The 21,354-nt window shown below is 43.3% G+C and overlaps 1 protein-coding gene across 1 annotated transcript in view; it reads left to right on the forward strand.

The window, feature by feature from the left end:
* Positions 1-21,354, forward strand: part of tenm2 (teneurin transmembrane protein 2) — a 101,342-nt gene that overhangs the window by 59,310 nt on the left and 20,678 nt on the right. Inside the window, exons 5-11 of the mRNA XM_035668984.1 lie at positions 7,269-7,391; positions 8,788-9,014; positions 9,658-9,853; positions 11,661-11,762; positions 12,244-12,438; positions 13,845-14,045; positions 16,285-16,470. Coding sequence (XP_035524877.1) covers positions 7,269-7,391; positions 8,788-9,014; positions 9,658-9,853; positions 11,661-11,762; positions 12,244-12,438; positions 13,845-14,045; positions 16,285-16,470 — 1,230 coding nt within the window. The remainder of the gene's footprint in view (positions 1-7,268; positions 7,392-8,787; positions 9,015-9,657; positions 9,854-11,660; positions 11,763-12,243; positions 12,439-13,844; positions 14,046-16,284; positions 16,471-21,354) is intronic.

Consider the following 21,354-nt stretch of genomic DNA (forward strand, 5'->3'; position numbering starts at 1 on the left):
ACATGCTACTCACTCACATTAGTAGCACCCAACTGGTGAAAGTGGCTCGATAAGCGCTAACCTCTGGCAGATAAGAGGCAGTGCCCAAGTAGGCTTTTCTCTTTGTATCCAATTTTGCTACGATAAGCCACTGCACAACTGCAAGAGACAGCATTGTCACACACAAATTCATTCTCCGTGCCACTTTTCTGTGTGACTTTGCACCCATTTAATAACCATAACATTTTAGACTATGATTTAACAAGGAAGATAATATTTTCCTTTAAACATACTTCAGAGTGAATGTAGTTATGATTATGTAAAAGGGTATATAAATGAGAGGTGAAAATCCTGATTTGTTACTATTAACCCTGATAATGTAGTGTTTCTTGTGAACAATTAATGAAAACATTTTAATATGCAACCCCACCTTGCCATGCGAACTATTTTGACACAAATTTTTTCCAGCAGCAGCACGTGAATTCAGTAACTTCAATGGTTGCACACTGCCATTCATGACCTGCCCCTTCATCAAATTAATACAAGATTGCACTGCAACAACACACACAAGAGACCTGGATATCTGGATCTAGGGCGCCGAATCGATAGAGGAGAAGTGAGTTAGACCTATGATGATGAATGAGCGAATCCAGAGCAATAATAGCCTAAATTAGGTCAGAACTGTGTGTCTTGTCGTGACGAGTCTTCAGAAATCTATAGTCCATTGCCACACAATATGTGTGTATAAAGATACGACTTATTCGAGAGCAGACCCCTATAAGAATATGGCGCTATGTATTGTGTCTAAATCATCTGTTTTAATTTGTGTCTGCTGAGTTTATAGGGGCGTTACGACCTATATGTGTGGTGTTCTACTTGCTTGACTTTTATATTTCTTTCCTCTTTTCCTGTGGTGTTTTTTTTATAGTTCTGTGGTGTGCGATCTTGTACGAAAAGTGACCTAGATGGTAGATGGCACTACTTGGTACGCCTATGGCGAAAAAGCACAAAAGCGGCGAGATGTTATTTGTTTGTCAATCAGGGTTCTTTGAAACAATATACAGTAAGCAGAGAAGACGATGGAGGAGACAAGAGAAGAGACAGGAGACAATAGGAGAGCAGCCTGGTAGAGCTATGATGGCTCGTCCGGTTTAATAGTATCGCAGGCGGTCCACGCCGGGACATTTTCAACTCAAGCGCCTTACACACCTTATATGTTATGATAGTGAAAGTGTTATCAGCCAATTAGTGAATACTTTGCTGGAAGGATTCGAGCTGGTGTTACTTTAGCTTTGTGTGGCCGGATAGATAGTTATATGCTATTCTACTCTCCTTCATGCGGCCATCATAAGCTTTGCTTGATAGGATATAAGAGTGAGTCTGATTCAGGAGACATGCATGGTGGAATAAGGAGCTTTTTGATAAAATGCCGAATGCAATAAAGCGCTATCTGAGGAATATAGAGATAGTATCGTATCATATGACAGACACGGGAGAGATAAGAATAAGAGTCGTACAATTGTTCTAGACATAGAGGCCTGGTGCCATATTAGTCTGCTCTGACTTCGCTAACAAACAAGTCATCAAAAAATTGCGAACACACAGTAACACGACAAACACGGACGACACAGCGGACACACAGACACACAGCCGAATTTGGGCAAGAATAACTGGCTATTTTGTTTTTTTGATACCTCTAGAAAAGCTTCCATGATTACAGGCAGTATGGATTCGAGTTTTTTTCTTTTTCCTGTGGGCTGGAGTGTGTTGGATTTCAGCTTTGCATAGCACTCCTATCAGGAAGTATAACAATATGAAAAAACAGCTTGATGTAACTCTTACATGCATCCTCTTCTTCTGTTTCTTCTTGTGCGGGCAAGCGGTTAAATCAGAATCAAGACTCGCCTTTAATGAACATAAAAAGGTGCAAAACACAACTAGAGAACGCACCATGTGAAGGCAACAAGAGAGAGAAATACCGACGGAGAATTTAGGCCTACAATAGATCATAGGCAATTCCTTGATAGAGAGGATTACGTGCTAGAAATATCGATCTGGAGATCACAGATTAAGATTCATATAGACACAAGCAAGCAGTTGCCTTACTCGAGTAACTTGCTGCGAGTAAAAGGCTGCTTTATTTATAGACTACATAATATGTAAATATATGTATGTGTGCAAAGAAAGGGCTAAAGTAGACATTTCCAGGTAAACAAATTATTGCACAGCACAGCATACGTGACCAATACAGCTAGAACGAACCTGGAAGGACATTGCATGTACTAGCCTTTCCCTCATATCTCTCCACAATATTAAAAGCAACGCGAGAAAAAGATAGCTTTTGCACATAGATGGACATGAAGGGACAAAAAAGGTGGGATGAGATGTGAATACAGAAGGAGAGGATGAGATGGCGCAGAGGGTGCCGCCAGGAGTAGACTCGACTTGTCTGGCATTTATATGGCAGGAGGAGAGCGGAAAGAGAGAGGAACAGCAGGTAGATATATTTGGCCGGAGACAAGTGAGAAACCAAGAGAAATATTTGTCTTAACCGAGGAACATATAAACTCCTCCGCTGAGGATAAATAAAGTAGAAAGAGCGCCAAACTAGTGCAGAGTGATAAGTATTCGGATATGGAGAGATGGAGAGAAAAAGATGAATAGAGGGGGGCTAGAGAATTAGGCCAAGCAAGAAGGGATCATGGAGAGGGAGATAAGAGGGAGGGCTATATCACTAAACCAGAAAGTTTAGACAAGATAGAAAGAACGAGGCCAGGAAAGGAATAGGTGAAGATGGCAGCTAGGCTAGCAGAAGGAAATGTAACCTTTAATTAAGGATGTATTGGCCCTGTATTCATTGACTGGTTGGGTGAGAAAGATGGTCGTGGTTGCCCTTATATCTATGTAGGCTCCAGTAGTTGTTAATTTATAGTGGTGAATAATGAAACAGTTAATATGCATTTATCAGGTCGGCCAGGGGAGATGCAAGAAAAGTGTGCTGCGATGTGTGTGTGACTCCTGACAGTGTAAGGATGGTTACATAACACAGGCAATTTCAGTACAGAATAAGGTATCAGAGTGCTTGTCAGTTTGTGTGTAACGGCTATTCAACTATTCGTGTGTTTTTTGAGTAATAATTTGTACTAATGTGTATTACCACAACCACAAACAACCATACCTGCAATAACAAGCACTCTCTTCAAGAACATAATCATCTGGTTTCTCTCTCATAGTAGATCTTCCGAGTTAAAGGGTGTAAATGGTATTTCTGCATTGAGTAGGAAAAAAAAGAGCGGCAGAGATGAGAAAGGTGCTTTGTGGGGCAGACCTGTGCACAGTGTCCCCTGACTGGAAAATATTGTATCCATTCATATTCTTGTTCTCTGGAACATGTACCAAACTACCTTCTTTCCCTCTCTCTTCTCTCTTCTCTTTCCCCCTCTGTGTTCGTATGTCTGCTCTTGCCCATTTCCGGTCTCCATCTTTATACCATGATCTGTATTAGCCAGATAATGTATTATGATCATCTCATGGTATCTTTCTCCTATGTTGACCTGGACAAATGGGTGTCCCTTATAGCTCCGGCTAAAGTAGGCCTTTGGGATGGAGTGGGGGTGGGCTGGCGAGGGTGTGCGACAAGGAGTAAGAAAAAGCGAGCAGAGAGAAAATGACTGGTCCTCTGACACATTTAGCAGGCCTTGGTTGCTGTAGATATGAGGGGTGACTCTGCTACATTACCGTGCCTCTGGCAATGACCGGACTTGAAGAAGGTACTCAGAAGTTTCGGAAGTAAGGTGGTCAACATTAGAAGGACACTTTAACATACTACAGGCATTTATAGGTGGCCAGAGGAGGGGAGATGGCAAAGAAAAGTGTGCTGCCTATGTGTGTGTGTGTGTGTGTGTGTGTTTGTGTGTGTGTGTGTGTGCATGCTCCTGTGCTCTTTGTGTCATTTTAGTCGCATTGCAAGAGATTACGTACAAAAACATGCAAGAGGCCATTCTCTGCCTCTCTGGTGCAATTAGGAGCAGTGCAATTGGTTCAATGGGAGATGCTACCATTTAAATAGGCAATGATATGGTTGAGATGAGACGGAAATGGGCAAGAGACATAGGAACACAGAGGGGGAAAGAGAGAGAGAGAGGGAAAGAGTTTGGTACATGTTCCAGAGAACAGAATGATGATGATACAATATTTTCCAGTCAGGGGACACTGTGCACAGTCTGCCACAAAGTCACCTTTCTCCATCTCTGCCGCTCTTTTTTTTCCTCTCATGCAGAAATCCATTTACACCCTTTAACTCGGAGACATATAAATATTTCTCAAAACACACGTAGCCTTACACACAAGCATTGTATTTCTGTCTGATTGCCTGTGTTGTGAACCACTTACTGTCAGAGGTAGAATCACGACCATCTTTTCTCACCCAACCAGTCAATGAATACAGGGCCAATCATCCCTTAAATCTTTCCTCTCCACTTGCCATCTTCTTCTCCCTTCCTCATTTCATCCGTGGAGGCCCCTTATTCATCTTTTTCTCTCTTCTCTAGAACATCATCTGCAGCCTGTTTTTCCTGCTCTTTTTTTATCCTCAGGGGATTTTATATGTTCTTTAATATTCTCTTAGTTCTCACTGTCCTCCAGTATTCCTCTCTCCTTTCCTGCTCTCCTCCTCTCTGCCAAGGTTCACCTCTCCGAGCCCGGCCACCACCTCCTCCTTTTCATCTCCCTTGTCCCTCTGTCCATCAGTCCAAACTTCTTTTTTTTCTCCTTTTTTTGTCTCAGGATCACATGTGCTGCTGCTTTTTCAGATGCTGTCTTTTGCAGATGATACTGGCAAGCACTTTGCCTCTCTGAATTATACATTGAGATTACATAAAAACCTAATGAAGCAACTGATCTATTTTTAATCCAACTCGTTTGCTTGTTAAACCTGTTTCTCTGTGATCTTTCCATGTGTGTTTTCGGTGGACCCGGCCGTGTGTTGTGTGGTGTGTGGTGTGTGTGTGTGGGTGGCTGTCGTGTGTGTCTGTTGAACATGAGTTAGAAGACAGAGATTAAAAAGGAGCACAGCCCATGTCAGACTGTCTCTCTTTTTCTCCCTGTGTCTGTCAGTCGAATTCAATTCAGATAGGCTTTATTGGCATGGCATTTAATAAAGCCTTCCAATGCAGCTTGAAAACAGTAATTACAGCAATTATGATCCGAAAAGAAAATGCTTAAAATTATGGCAACACAAAGCTAAATACATCAATTTCAGCAGTTTCATTTTGGCTAAAATTACACCCTAACAAAGTTAGAAGTGTTGTTAAAATGAGGGATGGTACTTGTAAAGAGAATGATAACAAGCGTCTCTCTTTGTCTCTGTCTTTCTTTCTCTCTGTCTCCGCCTGCTACTGCAAATGTTGTTCAAAGAAACCTGTTGACAAAGCCACTGGCCTTTTGTCGCTGTTGTCGCCAAGCCTAAGGAGTGCCATCTAACTTTGTCAACTTTTCACACACCCACAGAAAAAAAAAACAGAAAGAGGAAAGAAAAAAAGTCGGGAAAACCACACATGTGCGCCGACCCTCAACCACAGACACAATGAACAGAGATACACAATAAGCTAACTATAGGGCTGTCTGATGTGTTCTTGGGGATGACCTAGATTGAGAACACCGTCACAATAGACTCACTATTGCTTACTGTCTCTTGCTCATTCAATAGGTAATCTTTCTATCGACTGCTCCCTGAGATACCATCTTTGCGCGTGCGTGCATATGGATGTGTGCGCGGATGCATGTCTGCGTTATCTACAGAGAAGGACAGGCGAAGATAAGAAGAAAAGAAGGAAGAAAAAGCAAGAATTAAAAGGAAAAGAGGGAGAGGAATGAAGGTCAGCGCAATGAGAGAGGAGAGAGCAAAAGGTGGATGTGAGAGAAAAGAGACAGAGGGGGAGGAAGGACACTAGTTTCTCTGCATTCTCTCCCTCTCGCTCTGTCTCTCTTGTTCTCCATACCAGCCCCCCCATGAAAAATAAAAAAGAGCTGACAGTGGAGGCTGGGCAGCAGCCGAGGTGTCAGCGCTTTCCTTTGACCGGGAGCGAGGGAGGGGAGAAAGAGGGAAAGAGAAGAAACATAAAAAAGAAGAAACAAAGAAACAGATAGAGGGGGAAAGGGCTGGGACAACGCGGGGGTGAGAATGAGTCTGCCCCGGCAGCAATTCCTGAAGCCGCATCCCCTTTTCTTGCAACTTTTTCACTCATTTCCTATGTGTGCAAACCTTGGGCGGAGTGGAGATAGAATTTGACAAGAGAGAAATTGATTCCCAGGCTTCAGATGCAGGTGTTAGAAGGCTCATGGGGTGGGGATGAGGCCAACGCTGAGAGGCATGCAATAACACCTACATAATGCATTGTGCAAAATCACGCTACCACATATGCATGTTCAAATCTCACATCACAGTATTCATGTATATGTACAACACTGCAGGTGCATTGTGCCTTTTCTATAACATGGTTTACAGACATGAGCAAACGATGCATCTCCAGTTTCTATTTTAGATTTAAAGAATCATTTACAACATCAAAAGTTCCTGTCACCCCCTAAAAAAAAAATCACTGAACTTGTAGCTTTGTGTACAGTAAGTAAAGGGACTGGTTTCTTGCAGTTTCTTCTATCCTGTTTTTTGGGAGGGAGGAGATGCCTGGCAGCAGGCAAAGGACAGAAAAGAGGCAGGAGAAGTAAAGAGCTGACAAAGTGAAGAGTGAACACATTCGAGCAGTCTTATACCACCAGCACACAATAACACAACAGAGGACAAAAGAAGAGGAGATGGGAAAGGAGAGTCATGGAGCTATCTCTTCAGAGACCAATCTGTCACTTGCTCTCTGCAAGATGGTGTAAAGGCTTCCAAATAAAAGCAGGAGATGCTGTCAGGTTGAAAGAAGATTGTGAGAGGTTGAGGTAAAGAAAGGGAACAATAGAAGGATCTTTATGGTTTTTAATTGTCTATTTTGTTAGACTTGCCTCGGTTATTGTGCAGTGCGTTCCCTGCCACTTTGTTAACAGCGTTTTTGATTGATATGCACTAACACAAGTATAAAAGCAGCGTTCTATAAAAGCTGCACTGGTTGCCGTATAAGTGACAGATCAGACATAGCACACTGGCCTCCTGTATTTCTTTAGCTTGATGAGCTTTCAAGTGTGTTTTTTTTATACCAGACTTGTAGACAATTCACTGTTCAAGTCATATGTCCTAACACTCTCGCTTTCCCTCCCCTTCTGTCTCTCTATCCGTTTCTGTGCAGCGATCAACTTGCTGGGTTTGACATGGCAACTGAAGCCATCTGACGGCCCTGTGTTAAACAACGGACTGGGAGCTGGCTTGCCTGTCAACAGTGATGTGGCCACGCTGCCCTCTGGAGGCAGAGGTATGAACTACAGGGCACACACCCCCCATTTAAAAATCCACACACTGCATGTCGAGTTAAAAAGCGAAATTCAGGTCTGGAAGACATTGCAACCTGCTGTCGAAAGGATAAGGCTGGGTTTTTTTCTAATTGTCAACAAATCCAATGAAAAAAACAAAACCAACAACGAAATAACCTACTAACAAGTATTTGTGTATTCAAAGCCTGATATAGCTTTTCCCCCATTGTTGTACAAAAACTATTCAGTGAGCCAAACTGTAGCAATTAACACAGGAACTGAAGTTCAGTCAATACCACATCGAGTCCTGGTGCTGAAAGTACTCACTAGCATGCCAAATGTGCTTAATCCACAGCTAAAAATAGTTTCCAACAAATGCAGTATTTATTCCTAAAAATAAAGCTACATATTTTTGACCTGATTTTTGTCAGGAACAAATTGGCTTGGGGCTGAGTGCCACAGACATTTTATGACAGTTAGAAAGTATTGAAGGACAAACTAACGCATTTGTTGAAAACAAGAAAAATATAGAATAATGCCAGGCTTTTGAAGTCATTTCTGCTGTGTATAACATACTAGAACAGACGAACAGAATTTTTTTGGCACCCGAGCAGCTCACACCAACTAAAAAATTTCATAATTCATGATGCAGTTCTAGCTGTGTATGTGCTGTTTAACCACTCTGCTGAGTTGTGTCGAGCTAGTTTTATCGTCTCAGTCAGCAGCGAGGTAAAACACCAACTGCACCCCCCCCCCTTCTCTCTTTTAAGGCCCCCATGCGGTTCTCTATCTATTCTTCTTTCACTCGCTCGATCTCGCTCTGTAACACACACAGCATGTACTATAGGTACGTGTGGGCTGCTGCTCTGTGTCTGTATTCTGTATTAATGAGAGGACTGTTGTGTTGTGTTCCCTAGCTGTCTAGGCCAGATGCTGCTGTTGTTCTTCTCATTGTTACTTTTATTTCTTCGCTATTCTGCACACAAACGCGCACACTCTCACACTCACACTCTCCTCTTTTTCTGTTGGGGCCCAAACACTCTGCTGTTAGATGACTGACCTGATTGCAGTATGCTGTGTGTTTCTGCGTGCGTGCCTGTCTGTGCGTCTGCTTGGAAAGCTGTGCCCTGCAGTCCTATCAGCCCTCTCTCATTTTAGCCCAGACAACAAAGTCCACAGTCCTGCAGGCTTTGCTACAAAGGCATCATTTTGCATCCCACCGTCACTAGTAACAATACTTATTGTAACACAAACTGTGGGCGCACAGTTTGCAGAGCTAATGGTGCTCGTCCTCTGCTATTCAATAGCCATGAATTTTTATAGCAGATTATTTTCAGTAAACTGTGATGATTAACTATTGACTCTGACAATCGAAGCCTTTAATCACAGATTATGCAGTTTCTTTTCCCCTCGCTCCAGGTCCGTGGGCAGGCCGGAACAGCAGTATAGACACAGGCAATATTGAGGTCGGGAGGCGGGTGACCCAAGAAGTCCCTCCAGGAGTGTTTTGGAGGTCCTTGCTCCATCTCAGCCTACCCCAGTTCCTCAAGTTCAACATCTCCCTCGGCAAGGATGCCCTGTTTGGAGTGTACATTCGCAAGGGCCTGCCTCCATCACACGCACAGGTAAAATCTGGCACTTCCTCACCTTTAGGGTAATAAATCAGTCACAGAATTATTATTTTATTCATTAGGGACCCCTTATCTATATATTGATCAGCTAAAATGGAGAATACCTAAAAAAAACTTTCTTGTGTCATGGGAAATATTAAAATTAATTTGTGATTCATTATAATAGAAGCTTGAAAAAACTAATTTAGTCCAAGATTTACACTTAATTAAATTTCACAGTAATGTAACTTTTACTGCTTCTTATTAATTAGAAACTAGACAATTAAGAGCAGATTTGATTTGTAGAATGGGATAATTGCATGTGGATTACCTTTTCACTGCCTGACCTAAGCTGGTAAAGACCCTCAAATTGTGGCTAGTGTACAGCAGGAAAAAAAACTCTGCAGTGTTCCCAGAGACCCAAAGAGAATGACAGCCCTCAAGGAACTCTCTTTTGCATTCTTCATGCCTCCCTGGCAATTTTCAGCCACACTAACTTTTCCCATCTTTTAATCTTCCTGCATATACATCTATGGGTAATTTTTCAAAGTCTAAAAAGTGTCGTCCTAGCACTTCATAGTTGAATCATAGATTTCCTACTCACATCCATTCAATACAAAATGTTCTCTCTATCTCTCTTTCTCTCTTTCTCCTCCAGTATGACTATATGGAGCGTCTGGATGGAAAAGAGAAGTGGAGCGTGGTCGAGTCTCCACGGGAGAGGAGGAGCATCCAAACTGTGGTCCTCAATGAGGCGGTGTTTGTCCAGTACCTGGACGCTGGTGCCTGGCACCTGGCCTTCTACAACGATGGTCGGGAGAGAGAGACAGTTTCCTTCAGCACAAACATCATGGGTGAGACAGACGCAGGATTTGTAGCTGTGAGTGGAAGGAGGGAGATGAGATTAAGCCCCAGCATTTAGGAGATGAAAAGAATTACCAGTGGCACTGATTTAAAATAGTACTTCGCTGATTTAGCATTGCACAGTATAACATTTTTGGACTCACATTGGACTCACATTTTTTAAGTATAGAAATAACCAAGTAATAGTAATGATATAGCCAATATACCAACTGATGCCGACTTAAGTGACATCACTTGAGGCAACACTGGAGGCACAAAAGGCTTTATACAAGGACTACTCTACACCTGTAAACACCTTGATGTGTACAATCAGTGGAGTTGCCCGTTAAGAGCAGATATTTTTCTCCATTTTGACAAAAAACTTTACACATCACAGGGTGCAAAAACACTCACCACCAGCATGTGCACCGTGTTGCCAGAAGCAACACAACTACAGCAACGTTGTTAAGTAGGCAGGACCGCTTAGTGAGTTAAAAGATTTGTGTTGTGCCAAAACATACTAGGAGAAATTGATTGAATATATTCAAAAACAAAACACAACTTATTATATCAGAGAGTGTAGAATCACTTCCATGGTGTTTGTGTGTGTTTGTGAAGAGGAAAATCAACCAGCAGCAAAAACTCAATTGTCTCGAAGCTGGGTCTGAAACCAGAACATAGTTGAATCCAAATAAAATACCGCTGCAGCACAGTAAATTGGATGTTTTTAGGACCTGAAACAGTGCCCCAAATAATTTCAATTGTGTTGGAGGCATGAGTGTGACAACAAGGGGGTAGGATAGAAAGAGTCAAACCGAGTGAAAGAATCCTTCACTGTCAATATCTGGTGGTAGAGCTTTCAGCAGCAGGAGTAGCGGAGAGAAGGAGAGGCAGAGGCGGTGAGGGCAGAATTAGAGTGAGTAGTGAGAGGGTGAGCTGGAGGAAAGACATAATGGCGGGGGCAAAGCCAGAATGGAGTGAAGTGGAGTGAAGGACGGGAGGAGGAGGAGCTGAAGAGGGGAGTGAAAGAGAGGGTGGCATTAGGGTAAGAGGGAGACATCGTGCTGAGATTTGGGGGAAATGAACAGAAAAAGAGAAAGGAAGTGTTCGAGAGGAAGGCAGTGTGGAAAGGCTGAGTAATACTTTCTGTAAGATGAGTGGAAGCTAGAAAAAGCACGAGGAAAGGAGGAAGGGAAGTCCAAAATGCCTCCTTATCATTAGCAGCAACCCTGTTACACCAATCTGTTGTCTTCTGATAAATGGGTTAAGAGGCACTAAAAGATTGGATAGAGCACTGAAGTCATGTATGCACACAGCCAGAAACACACACACAGAGTCCAGCGAAAGTCTGCCTAGTTGCACCAAGCAACCACACCTGGATGAAGTATTAATGACCTTGGTAGGGAGTAAACAATCAAAACAAGGGAAAAGTGCCAGAATATGGGGAAGAGAAGGGGTGAAAGAGCAGCTGAAGGGTTTTAGAATGTCAGCATAAAGCAGGGGAACGCTCCTATTTTCTGACACAGTGGGCTGAGAAATGATGGATGGATAATGGATAGCGAGGAATGACTGATTCACAAAGTATTCTCCCCACACTATGAAAAATGCACCCAAAAGGAATGCATGGAATCTTGGAGGAGGGCATTTGCTTTTGATGTCTGTGTAACTGTGAGACTCGGAGCGCCTTCACTCGATTTGTAGTATCTTAAAGAACGAATGGTGCCAATGATTTAATCGAATGCTTTGATGCTTGCCATCAAACTCTCTCACCCCTCCCCTCTTTCCCTCTCTCTCTGTCTCACTTTGTCTTCTTCACAGATTCAGTGCAAGAGTGCCCGCGCAATTGCCATGGTAACGGAGAGTGTAATTCTGGTGTGTGCCATTGCTTCCCAGGATTCCACGGCATGGACTGCTCCAAAGGTATTAGCTGCTTACAAATGTGTTTCTTCCGTCATAAAGATTCTGTCGCTTGCGCCGTCTAAATAGACAAACAGGAACGTTTCAGCTCCATGCAGCAAGTAAAGAGGATTAGAAACAGTAAGATGGCGCATGGCCTTAGGTGGAGCCGAGACAAGATGACTGATGATGAATGGCAGCTCCTCTAACTAACGTCTCCCTGGCTCTGTGCTCACCTGGGATAGACAGCTTTGATGAATAGTTTAGTTACCTCTGCCTGTAATTACTCTTCGTGTCATTGCCACTCTCCAGCCCCTTAACCACTCTATTCACCCTCCTTCATGGTGAAGTGTTGGCGGGGTTAGGTGCGTGTGGGTGTGTGTGGGTGGGTGGGTGGCATGGCTTTTCACTGCTTTGAGAATCTCTAAAACGCCTGCTAATTGTTTTTCTTTTGTCATGCGCAGGGTTTAATCTCTCCCCTTCCTCCCTTTCTCCGTTCCTCCAGCGGCGTGCCCGGTACTGTGCAGTGGCAACGGCCAATACGACAAGGGCTCCTGTGTGTGTTACAGCGGCTGGAAGGGACCCGAGTGTGACGTCCCCGTCACACAGTGCATCGACCCTCTTTGCAGCGGCCACGGCACCTGCACCGACGGCAACTGTGTGTGCTCCATCGGCTACAAAGGGCAGAGCTGTGCAGAGGGTGAGAGGAGCCAGGGTTAATGGTGTGGTGATCCTCGAGGATGATGGTTTCATTTGTATCCGTTGTTTTTATCTGCCTGGTTTTGACGAGTCAGAGGGACTATATTGAAAAAAACATGAATGTTTGCACCACACACTCCCTCTAACTCCAGTTCATCATAGCATAATCTTACTCTGACCGAGTGCCCGTTCCCTCCATATATACAGATGAAGTATGATAACGCAGCCAAACACATCAGAGATTTTATTAAGGGATGAAATTGCTTCTATTGATCCTTGTTAAGAAGGATCAGCCCGCCACGTTCTCTGTCGTCACAAAGATAGAACACAAGAGAGAAAAAGAGAGGGAAGAGAGACAGAGGGGGAGTCAGGGCAGCAGTGAGAGGTGAATATGTATGAAGAAAGAGAGAATTGTAAAAGGAGGGAGAAAAGAGAGTGCTGTGTGCCAAGGGTGGAGATGAGAGAGAGAAAGAAAGACAAAGGGAAGAAAGGAGTAGAGTGACAGACAAAAGAAGTCAAGACACAGGGTCGGAGAACAAGGTCAGCATTTTCTCCTGCTCTTCATTTTTTTTCTCTCCATCTCCCTCTCATCCAATTTTTTTTCTTCCTCCTCTGGTCTCAAATCTGATATTCATCACAGCAGAGTCCCTCAAACAATTTACCTGGAGTGCCAGCGACATGAAAATCGATAACTGTGATCCGCCGTTTCTGCCAGGCAAACAGAAATGGAGGGCTGAGGTTATGTGTGAGCTTGTGCTTTTTATGTATGTGTGTGTGTGTGAAGGTGGTGCGGTGGGGTCAGTGATGCCTGAGGAGGGGGAGGAGAGGGAGGACGGGTGAGAGAGGTGTCAGACAAAGAGGACAAGGAGAGAGAAGGAGGGAAAGTGGGAGCGACCGGGACAGAGCAGTGAGGGGAGGCTAGAAGAGGGGTGGGTGGGCGTTTTGCCGGGAGGAGGTAATTTGTCAAATTGGTTTTCACTCACTGCTCGGACTCAAAGCTGCCTGTCAACCTGGCAGACTGACAGTGTCAGATTCTCCCCTATGTATTAGCACATACGCGGATACACACTAATGCATACACAAGTGCTCACACCGAATAATGTGTCAGTGAGGCTAGTGCTCTTTCAGAGTGGAACACATTTGCTTCTCTGCCCCAATTATAGACTCAGCTATTCATTATTGTGTGCTTTAATTGCCTTAGTAATATGTCTGGTAATATTTTCTTTTATTTCATTATCTTTCTGTGTACACAAAGAATGAAAATATGTCCTCTGCCACGTCTCTTACGTTTTAAATAAAACTCATAGTATTTAATTTGTTTCTAACATCAGCTCTAATGTGACATTTTCTAGCTTGTGTTCATTTTGTTTTTCTATGTTTTTTTTTCTTTTTCACATTGGTGTGCAGTGGATTGCCTGGATCCGACGTGTTCCAATAATGGCATCTGTGTGAATGGGGAGTGCCACTGTAAGCCAGGCTGGGGAGGGCTCCACTGCGAGCTGCCCAGGGCCCAGTGCCCAGACCAGTGCCATGGCCACGGGGCCTTCATACCAGACACTGGGCTGTGCAGCTGTGACCCCAACTGGATGGGACCTGACTGCTCTATGGGTAAGTACACCTACAGAGCTGGTTTGGCTGCAAAAGTCAAATACATGGAGTAAAGATGGAGTTTGGGGTGTCTTAGTTGGGAGAACAGGGCTTCTGGCTACCCATTTGCACAACATATTTTGTGGTCCTCTAGGATATATGGCTAATTAGTTTACCATTTTATTTCATACTGCTTTGGTTTTCAAACTGTATTTGGATGAAATCTACAAGACCACAAACAATAAAACTTGCTGAGAAATAGAACACAGCAACTGTTATGTTATCTAAGCCAAATTGGAACAAAGGGGAACAAAATGTGACAAGTTTTTATTGTCAAGGCAATATAAAATGATCTCTCTCAATAAACTGTCAGTGACAGTATGCTTATGACAGCTTTTTACGATTATCAGGGTAGTGCTCGAAATCCAAAATGGGCAAGACAAGCACTTTTATTTATATAGCACATTTCATTACAATGGGCTGTAGATAAGAGTAACAACATGCAACACGTTTAAAAGAGTATAATAAATAAAATAAAAGCGACAGTAGCTCAGAACTGTAGGGACTTACAGTAGCTTGGGAACCGGAAGGTGGCTGGTTCAAGTCCAGCACGGACCGTATGGACGGTATGGAGTGTGGACTGGTGGCTGGACCTACTGGTCGCTGTTGAAATTGCCCTTGAGCAAGGCACCAACACCCCAAACTGCATCCCAGGGCTATGTGGCATAGCATGGCAACTATGTGGCAGCCCATCGCTCCACCATCTCTCCACATTTGCATGTCCATGAGCCCTGTGTGTGTGTGTTTTCCCCACTGGGGATTGAAGTGAATCTTCGTTTCTTAAATCTTTTTTTAAAGGAAGCAACAACAATGACTAAAGAAACAAAGAAACAAATTAATAAAAATGAAGAATAACCACCCACAAACAACACCAACAAACACAAAACGTACCTCCGCCCACAGACACAAACACAGACCCACACACAGATAAACAACACTGTTGTGACAGATCTCAGGCCAAAATAAAACCCTCCTCACCAGATCTTGATCTTACATGTACAGTTGGAGGACTATTACATGATGTCCTGAGAGGTCTGATTGGACTGTAGTCAGCGAGAATTTTAAAATTTGGTATGGCCATGGGAGCCCAATGCAGTGATTTAGAAGATATATAGAAGAGATAATGAAATACCAATTCCAGATGCTTTTTAAACCAAATGTCTACATGAATGTTGAGGAGGTATGTTTTAATGGATAGTGACACATTTAATAATGCCTTTATGCTTGGACAAGAAGAAAATGGAGGGCGCCTGGCGTCCCTTCTTATGTATGAGGCTCATAATTTCCAGCTGCGCCCCTGGATGGAGTAAAAAAAGAAGATAGATATTGCTTGTAAAAGTAGCTGAGTTCATGTTTCTAATAAAATACTTAACATCCAATATCTCAATAAAATTGAGCTGTTAAGCCTCCACTGTCAGAAAGACAGCAACCCCTGCCATGTCAGCCTCGCAAGGCTTCCCATCTCAGGATCACAAACAGAGCTCCAGCGTTTGTTATGAGAGAAGCAATGCTTAACTTTAATAAAGACAACATTGTTCCACACTGCAGGATCCCTCAGCAAGTGTGCATCAAAACATCTGTACATACTACATTCCCTGCACACCGGGGGTCCTGAGTACATGAGCGGCATTGTCACATCTCACCACATGCACCATCGCTGCCTGCAACATCTGAGCCTCCCAAACAGTGATTGTTATGGAGGCTCAGGAAATAAACTCTGCCTTCACAATATTATAATCACTGATTTTAATTGAAGGTGTTCGATGGAGCATTGCATTTAGTGTAATGCAGGGTTTGATCACCTCACGCTCACCTGTTTTTGCTTGTTCTTGCTCTTACCAGGATAATTTGACATTGTTACTCACTGTCACAGGGGAAGAAGTCAAACATAGCATGTATTTGAAAGGGAAAGTTTTTAGATGTTTTAGTTACATACCACCATTGTTTCAATGACTTATTAGATTTTAACATCTAGTTAAGTTGGAATATAGTCTTTTTGAAGCTTTTGAAACAACCAATATATGTAACTCAGACATCTAAAAAAGTCACCCAGACACCCTTTGACCTGCAAGTCACCATATCAGTCCTTACTGGGTAGTCTCCTTTGTGAAAGAGTGACCAAATAGAGAAATACAAACCTAGAAAAAACATCACCATTAGAAATAATGTTTGTGACCCAAATCTTTCTCATCTCCTTCAGAGGTGTGCTCAGTGGACTGTGGGACCCATGGTGTGTGCATGGGCGGAGCTTGTCGCTGTGAGGAGGGCTGGACTGGCGCAGGCTGTGACCAGCGTGTGTGCAACCCGCTCTGCATCAAACATGGAACTTGCAAAGACGGGAAGTGCCAGTGTCACCAGGGCTGGAACGGAGAGCACTGCACCATCGGTAAGCAGCTCTGTGTATCTGTGTGTGCGTGTGGAGGTGTGTGTTTGATGTGTGTTTGCGTGTCAATATGTGGGTGTGCACAGAAATACCACCACCCAGTCAGACTAAACTGGTAGATCCTTTCCATTTTGGAAATGAGAAGTGGAGGCAAGAGGGAGACCTAAGGGAATTTGAAGAGGGGGGTGACGTAAGAGGTGGGCGAACAGAGAGGTGGGGAGAAAACTTCTTGGAAGTGGGAGTGGGAGAATTACAAAAGAACAAGATTTAGCCGTTTTTAGGTAACTGCAGACCCCAGGAGTGTTAGTTTCTATGGCCTTTGAAACACCAAAGTTATGTGATGAAAGGTAAAACTTCACCTCACTGTGATCAAAAAATATCTCTTTCACAATGTTTGTGTGTGCCTGTGTGTATGTGTGTGTGTGTGCGTGCGTGCATGCACACAGTTGTGCTAGTGTGTGTGTGTGTGAGTATGACTTTTTACGTCAGTCAATCACTGTCTCATATTGACATCACTGTCACTTTGGATGGATGAGTGCCAGATTCCTTTGATTCACCCACAGTGCTTTGAGACACAAAGTCTCATTTCCCTGTCACCACAAGCACAGTGATTGCAATCTGATATACACACAAACAAACACTAAAACACACACAGAGCAGCACATATATACACGTACACGCACATACACGCCAACACATATATACGCACAGGGGAATAACAGTTTATGATCTCCCTATTTCCCCCATCAGAAAGTAGGGCAGCTTTGACTGCAGCATCAGCCCAAGATGAAAGAGTTGTCAGGCCTCAGCTTGGCGCAAAGCACACTTCACTAGCACCAGACACTCTCAGTGTTAGCTTATCTCAGCTTGCCTGTTGTTCATTTCAGCTCTGCATGATGTTGCTTGCATTTATTCAAAAAAATACTCTCCCCATCTCTTACCTTTTGCACGTTTTCTCCCACTGCAGACCATGGGAGCATGGTTGACAAAGCAGGTACCGTATCTGACTCTGGTGTTTTGTTTCTTAGCCTGTGGTGGTAGAAGCTAGCTGCTGCATTTGTGGGTTTTGGCCTGGCTTGGCTCTGTAGACTCTGTGGTGCTATCTGTCCGTAGATTAGGGTGCCAGCCTCAATGATAACTCCCTACATGTAGCGCACTCTAATTTACAGCAGTGCACTACAGCGGGGGCTAGCTGTCATTGAGCCTAGATGTGTTGTGGGGTACCTAGTGAGCCTAGTGTGGTATCAGCAGTGTTGAGGGGCTGTGCTGTGAATGTGTGGATGTGCATGCGTGTAAGTGTGTTCTTCTCCATATTCCTAATGTGGAAACACAAACACATAACTCTTCTCAGGTATTCTAGTCATGTATTGTGTAAACACAGCTGCTTCACACAAGGAGAAAATGATGAAAGCCGTAAAGAACTTTTGAGGTAATTGGTGAATTTCATAGGCCACTGATGCGAGGCCTTAATGTGGTGTCAATAAATACAGCGCTGTCGATTGTGTGTGTGTTTACGTTTTGGTATTTATGGCAACAGTCGCGGCCATGGTAGAGTGGCCAATAAATTTATTTTGTGTGCACGTGTGTGTTTGATTATGCGTGTGTGACTCAGCGAGCATATAGAATTAATTCCAGATTTTCTATCTTTTCATCAAACCCATCCCCTCCAACCTAAGCCTAGATAAAAAAAAAAGCCCAAACAGTTTAGTCAGATAAAGATAAACAGAATCATGGCTAAGGTTAAGACATTAATGCAAATAGAGAAGGGTGCAGGTCTAGGGTGAGTCGTCTCACACGCACAGCAAGAATGCTTAATAGATAGCTGCTGAACCTCTGTCGGAGCGGCACAGATTGTCTGACAGTACAGGTCCCCGGAGCACAGTTGAGAGTGTCCTCTCACCCTCTACTCTTAATGGAATAGCTCTCATTGTTTTATGAAGAGCCAGCCCAGAGAAAAGGTAAATTGCAGGGTTAAAGAGGGAGCAAGACAGTGGGGGAGAGTAAAGAAGAACAGATGGAGCCAAAGGGAAGCAGAGAGACAGGCCAAAGAACATGTGGGGGTAAAGCAATCAATGCAATTTCTAAGGTATCTTATTAGGAGGAGAAGATGAGTGGAGGTTTATCTGAGAAAGTGCAGAGTTATCTGGTCCATCTATAAGCAGTGGTCTTAGATTTATGCCTGTGACCTTTACTTCATGACCTTTAGTGCAGACAGAGCTGGAAACAGGGGGAATGGAGAGAATGGTGGAACTTTTTTGGCACAAAGTCTTGACTCTGTTGTTTTTTATGAACTTTGTTCTCATTCTTTCTGTCTCTTTCTCTATCTCTATCTCTGTCTCTCACTCTATCTTTCTCACTTCGTTTTACACAGTATTTTTCTCTATCCAGTCATATACCCTGACACCCACACACACACACACCGCACACAAGTGTGTGTGCTGACCCATAACCCAAGGCAATTTCTTCTCCTTTTTAAGGGGATTTCATCAGAGTCCAACTACATTAGTGGGGAGGGTGGACTTAATAGTTTCTGAAATCCCACTTTATTCTAGTTAGTATGAGGGGGTATCGACTGGGCCCTGGCATTAAAGAGAGCGGAGCCTCGTGCCGGCCTGCCCAGGCAAGCCGATCAATGCCTACTATGGATTGTCCTGTCCGGGTGCTTCATAAGTATTTGGCTGCTTTAAATGGCAACTCCATTTAACAGGCAATCACTGCTAACTGCCTTTGTTCCCTGAGCTCAATACTTGGGGACAATCTATTCCAGCCTGACTGTTAATACAGCGTCATGAGCAGTCCCCTGATGCAGAAAATGGTAATAATTAAAGATAAAAACCTTTGATTTGATTCCTCTTGTTGAGCTGAAAAACGTGGTTAAGCTTCTCTGCCTCACTCCCCTAACATCCGTCCCCTCTCTTCCCCCCACCTTCTTCTTGGGAGTTTAAGCAAGATGGCGCACTGTCTTTCGCAAAGTCCTTTGTTGACTTTCCCTCATCGCCTGGTGTTTGAGACATATGATAAAATGCCAATCGGGGTGAAATGCCTGTTAATTTAGCTGCTGCCACGGTTTAGATTGCACTATTTGTATTCATAATGCATGGCTTTATTGATGCGGCGATTTGTTAGAGGGCAAAATCCTACAGTGCAACTTGAGTGAAAATATGTTCATTAATCTACTGAGCAGGACTCAATGAAAAGCATTTCATATTCATAATCTCTTACTGGGTTATTTTGTCCTTCCTCACTCTGTGTCGGCACACTACTACTGAGTGGGAAATGTCAGGTCATATCTCTAGGGTGCGTCGTGGTGGGTGTGTGTGTGTGTGTGTATGTATGTGAGTAAGTGCCTTTGCGTGCATGCACGTATTGTTTTATCAGTCAACCCTGTCTTTGCCTCCATCTCCCGTGGGTAGACTTAAGAGTGTCGCATCCTGCTCCCTCATTTATTGAAGAGGAAATCACTGTGACAAGTTTGTTTGGGGCTCTTTGTGCTGCCGGAGAAAACATTGTCATTGTGTGTCATCATGCCTTTTTTCCTCTCTCCTTGATAGATTATAATGTGGCAAACACACAGTCTTGTGTTAGAGCTAAGGTATGATTTAAAGCAATACGGAGAAAAAAAAACTAAACAGGACAGGAGTTTAAAGGATTTTTTGAACAAGACATTGATGGGCAACATTGTCTCAGCATGGATGCAAACTATCATGTCATAGCGAGCTTTCAGAAACAAAAGTATTTATTTCTATTTAGCAGATGTTCTTATTTTGACCCAGTTTAGTGGAATAACTTTGATAGTAATTTTAAAGGAATAGTGTGACATTGTGGAAAATACACTGAAAATGGATACCACTTTCATATCAGTCCATTCAATATGAAGCTGGAGCTAGCAGCCAGTTAGCTTAGCTTAGCATAAAGACTTGACAAAATAACTTTGTGGAGTCTCTGCTGGTTGTCTGACAACCATGCAGCGAGAAAGACTTCATGAAGTCACTGCTCCCAGCAATACTCCAGCACATAACCCCACCATAAAACCACACGTTTAAGTTTTCACACATATATATCCTGTATATAACATGTTAATTTGTGAGACATATAGGTGCTGGTAGGTTACAATCCAAGTTGTTTCCAGTCTTTATTCTAAGCTAAGCTAACTAACTGCTATTGATCTTCTTGTCTAACTAAGCAAATTAGTGTATGTCCCTAAATGTCAAACTATTCTTTTAAATTTTCTTTACCATTACAACCGACCAAAAGTTATGAGATATTATGTGTGACAAACTGCTACTGCCCTCTATAATTGCAAATTTCCTTATCCAGACTCCCTTAAAAATGTCTGCTTTCCCTTTCCTAAAAGTCACTCTTGAGTTGAGGCTGGCCTTGCTATGCTAGTTACAGAACTTTCTTGGCTCCAGGGCCTCAGATTCTGGTAGGGCTTTTTGCATAAGCGAAAGTGAAGGTTTATTAGTTCATAGACTGCCACAACACAGACACACGCACACATGCACATACACACACACTCCATCGAACATAATCTCATTCTCTCATGAGAAAGCGTTACTCTCAGGCCATCAGAATCTCATTACCTACACTGAATCATAAGTAAGAGAGAGAGAGGCTGCGAGAGAGAGAGGCTGCGAGAGAGAGAGAGAGAGTGATGATCGGGTGGGGCTCTATCAAGTAAGTGCACCTCTGCTCACACATACACACACATTAGCAGCCATCCCAATGTTGTAGGGACATACAGATGGGAAGGTGTGCATGAGAACTGACCTGCTGAATTAGATTGATTCTTGAACAATCAATACTTATAGTGTGCTACCATGTGGTTATTAAATTGAGTGAGACTCATTGGTCTATCATAACCATATGAGCGTGTGTGTGTGTGTG

Source organism: Morone saxatilis, unplaced genomic scaffold (assembly GCF_004916995.1).
Source record: "Morone saxatilis isolate NCDOM2014 unplaced genomic scaffold, NCSU_SB_2.0 Contig22, whole genome shotgun sequence".
In the NCBI taxonomy this organism is placed as follows: Eukaryota; Metazoa; Chordata; class Actinopteri; family Moronidae; genus Morone; species Morone saxatilis.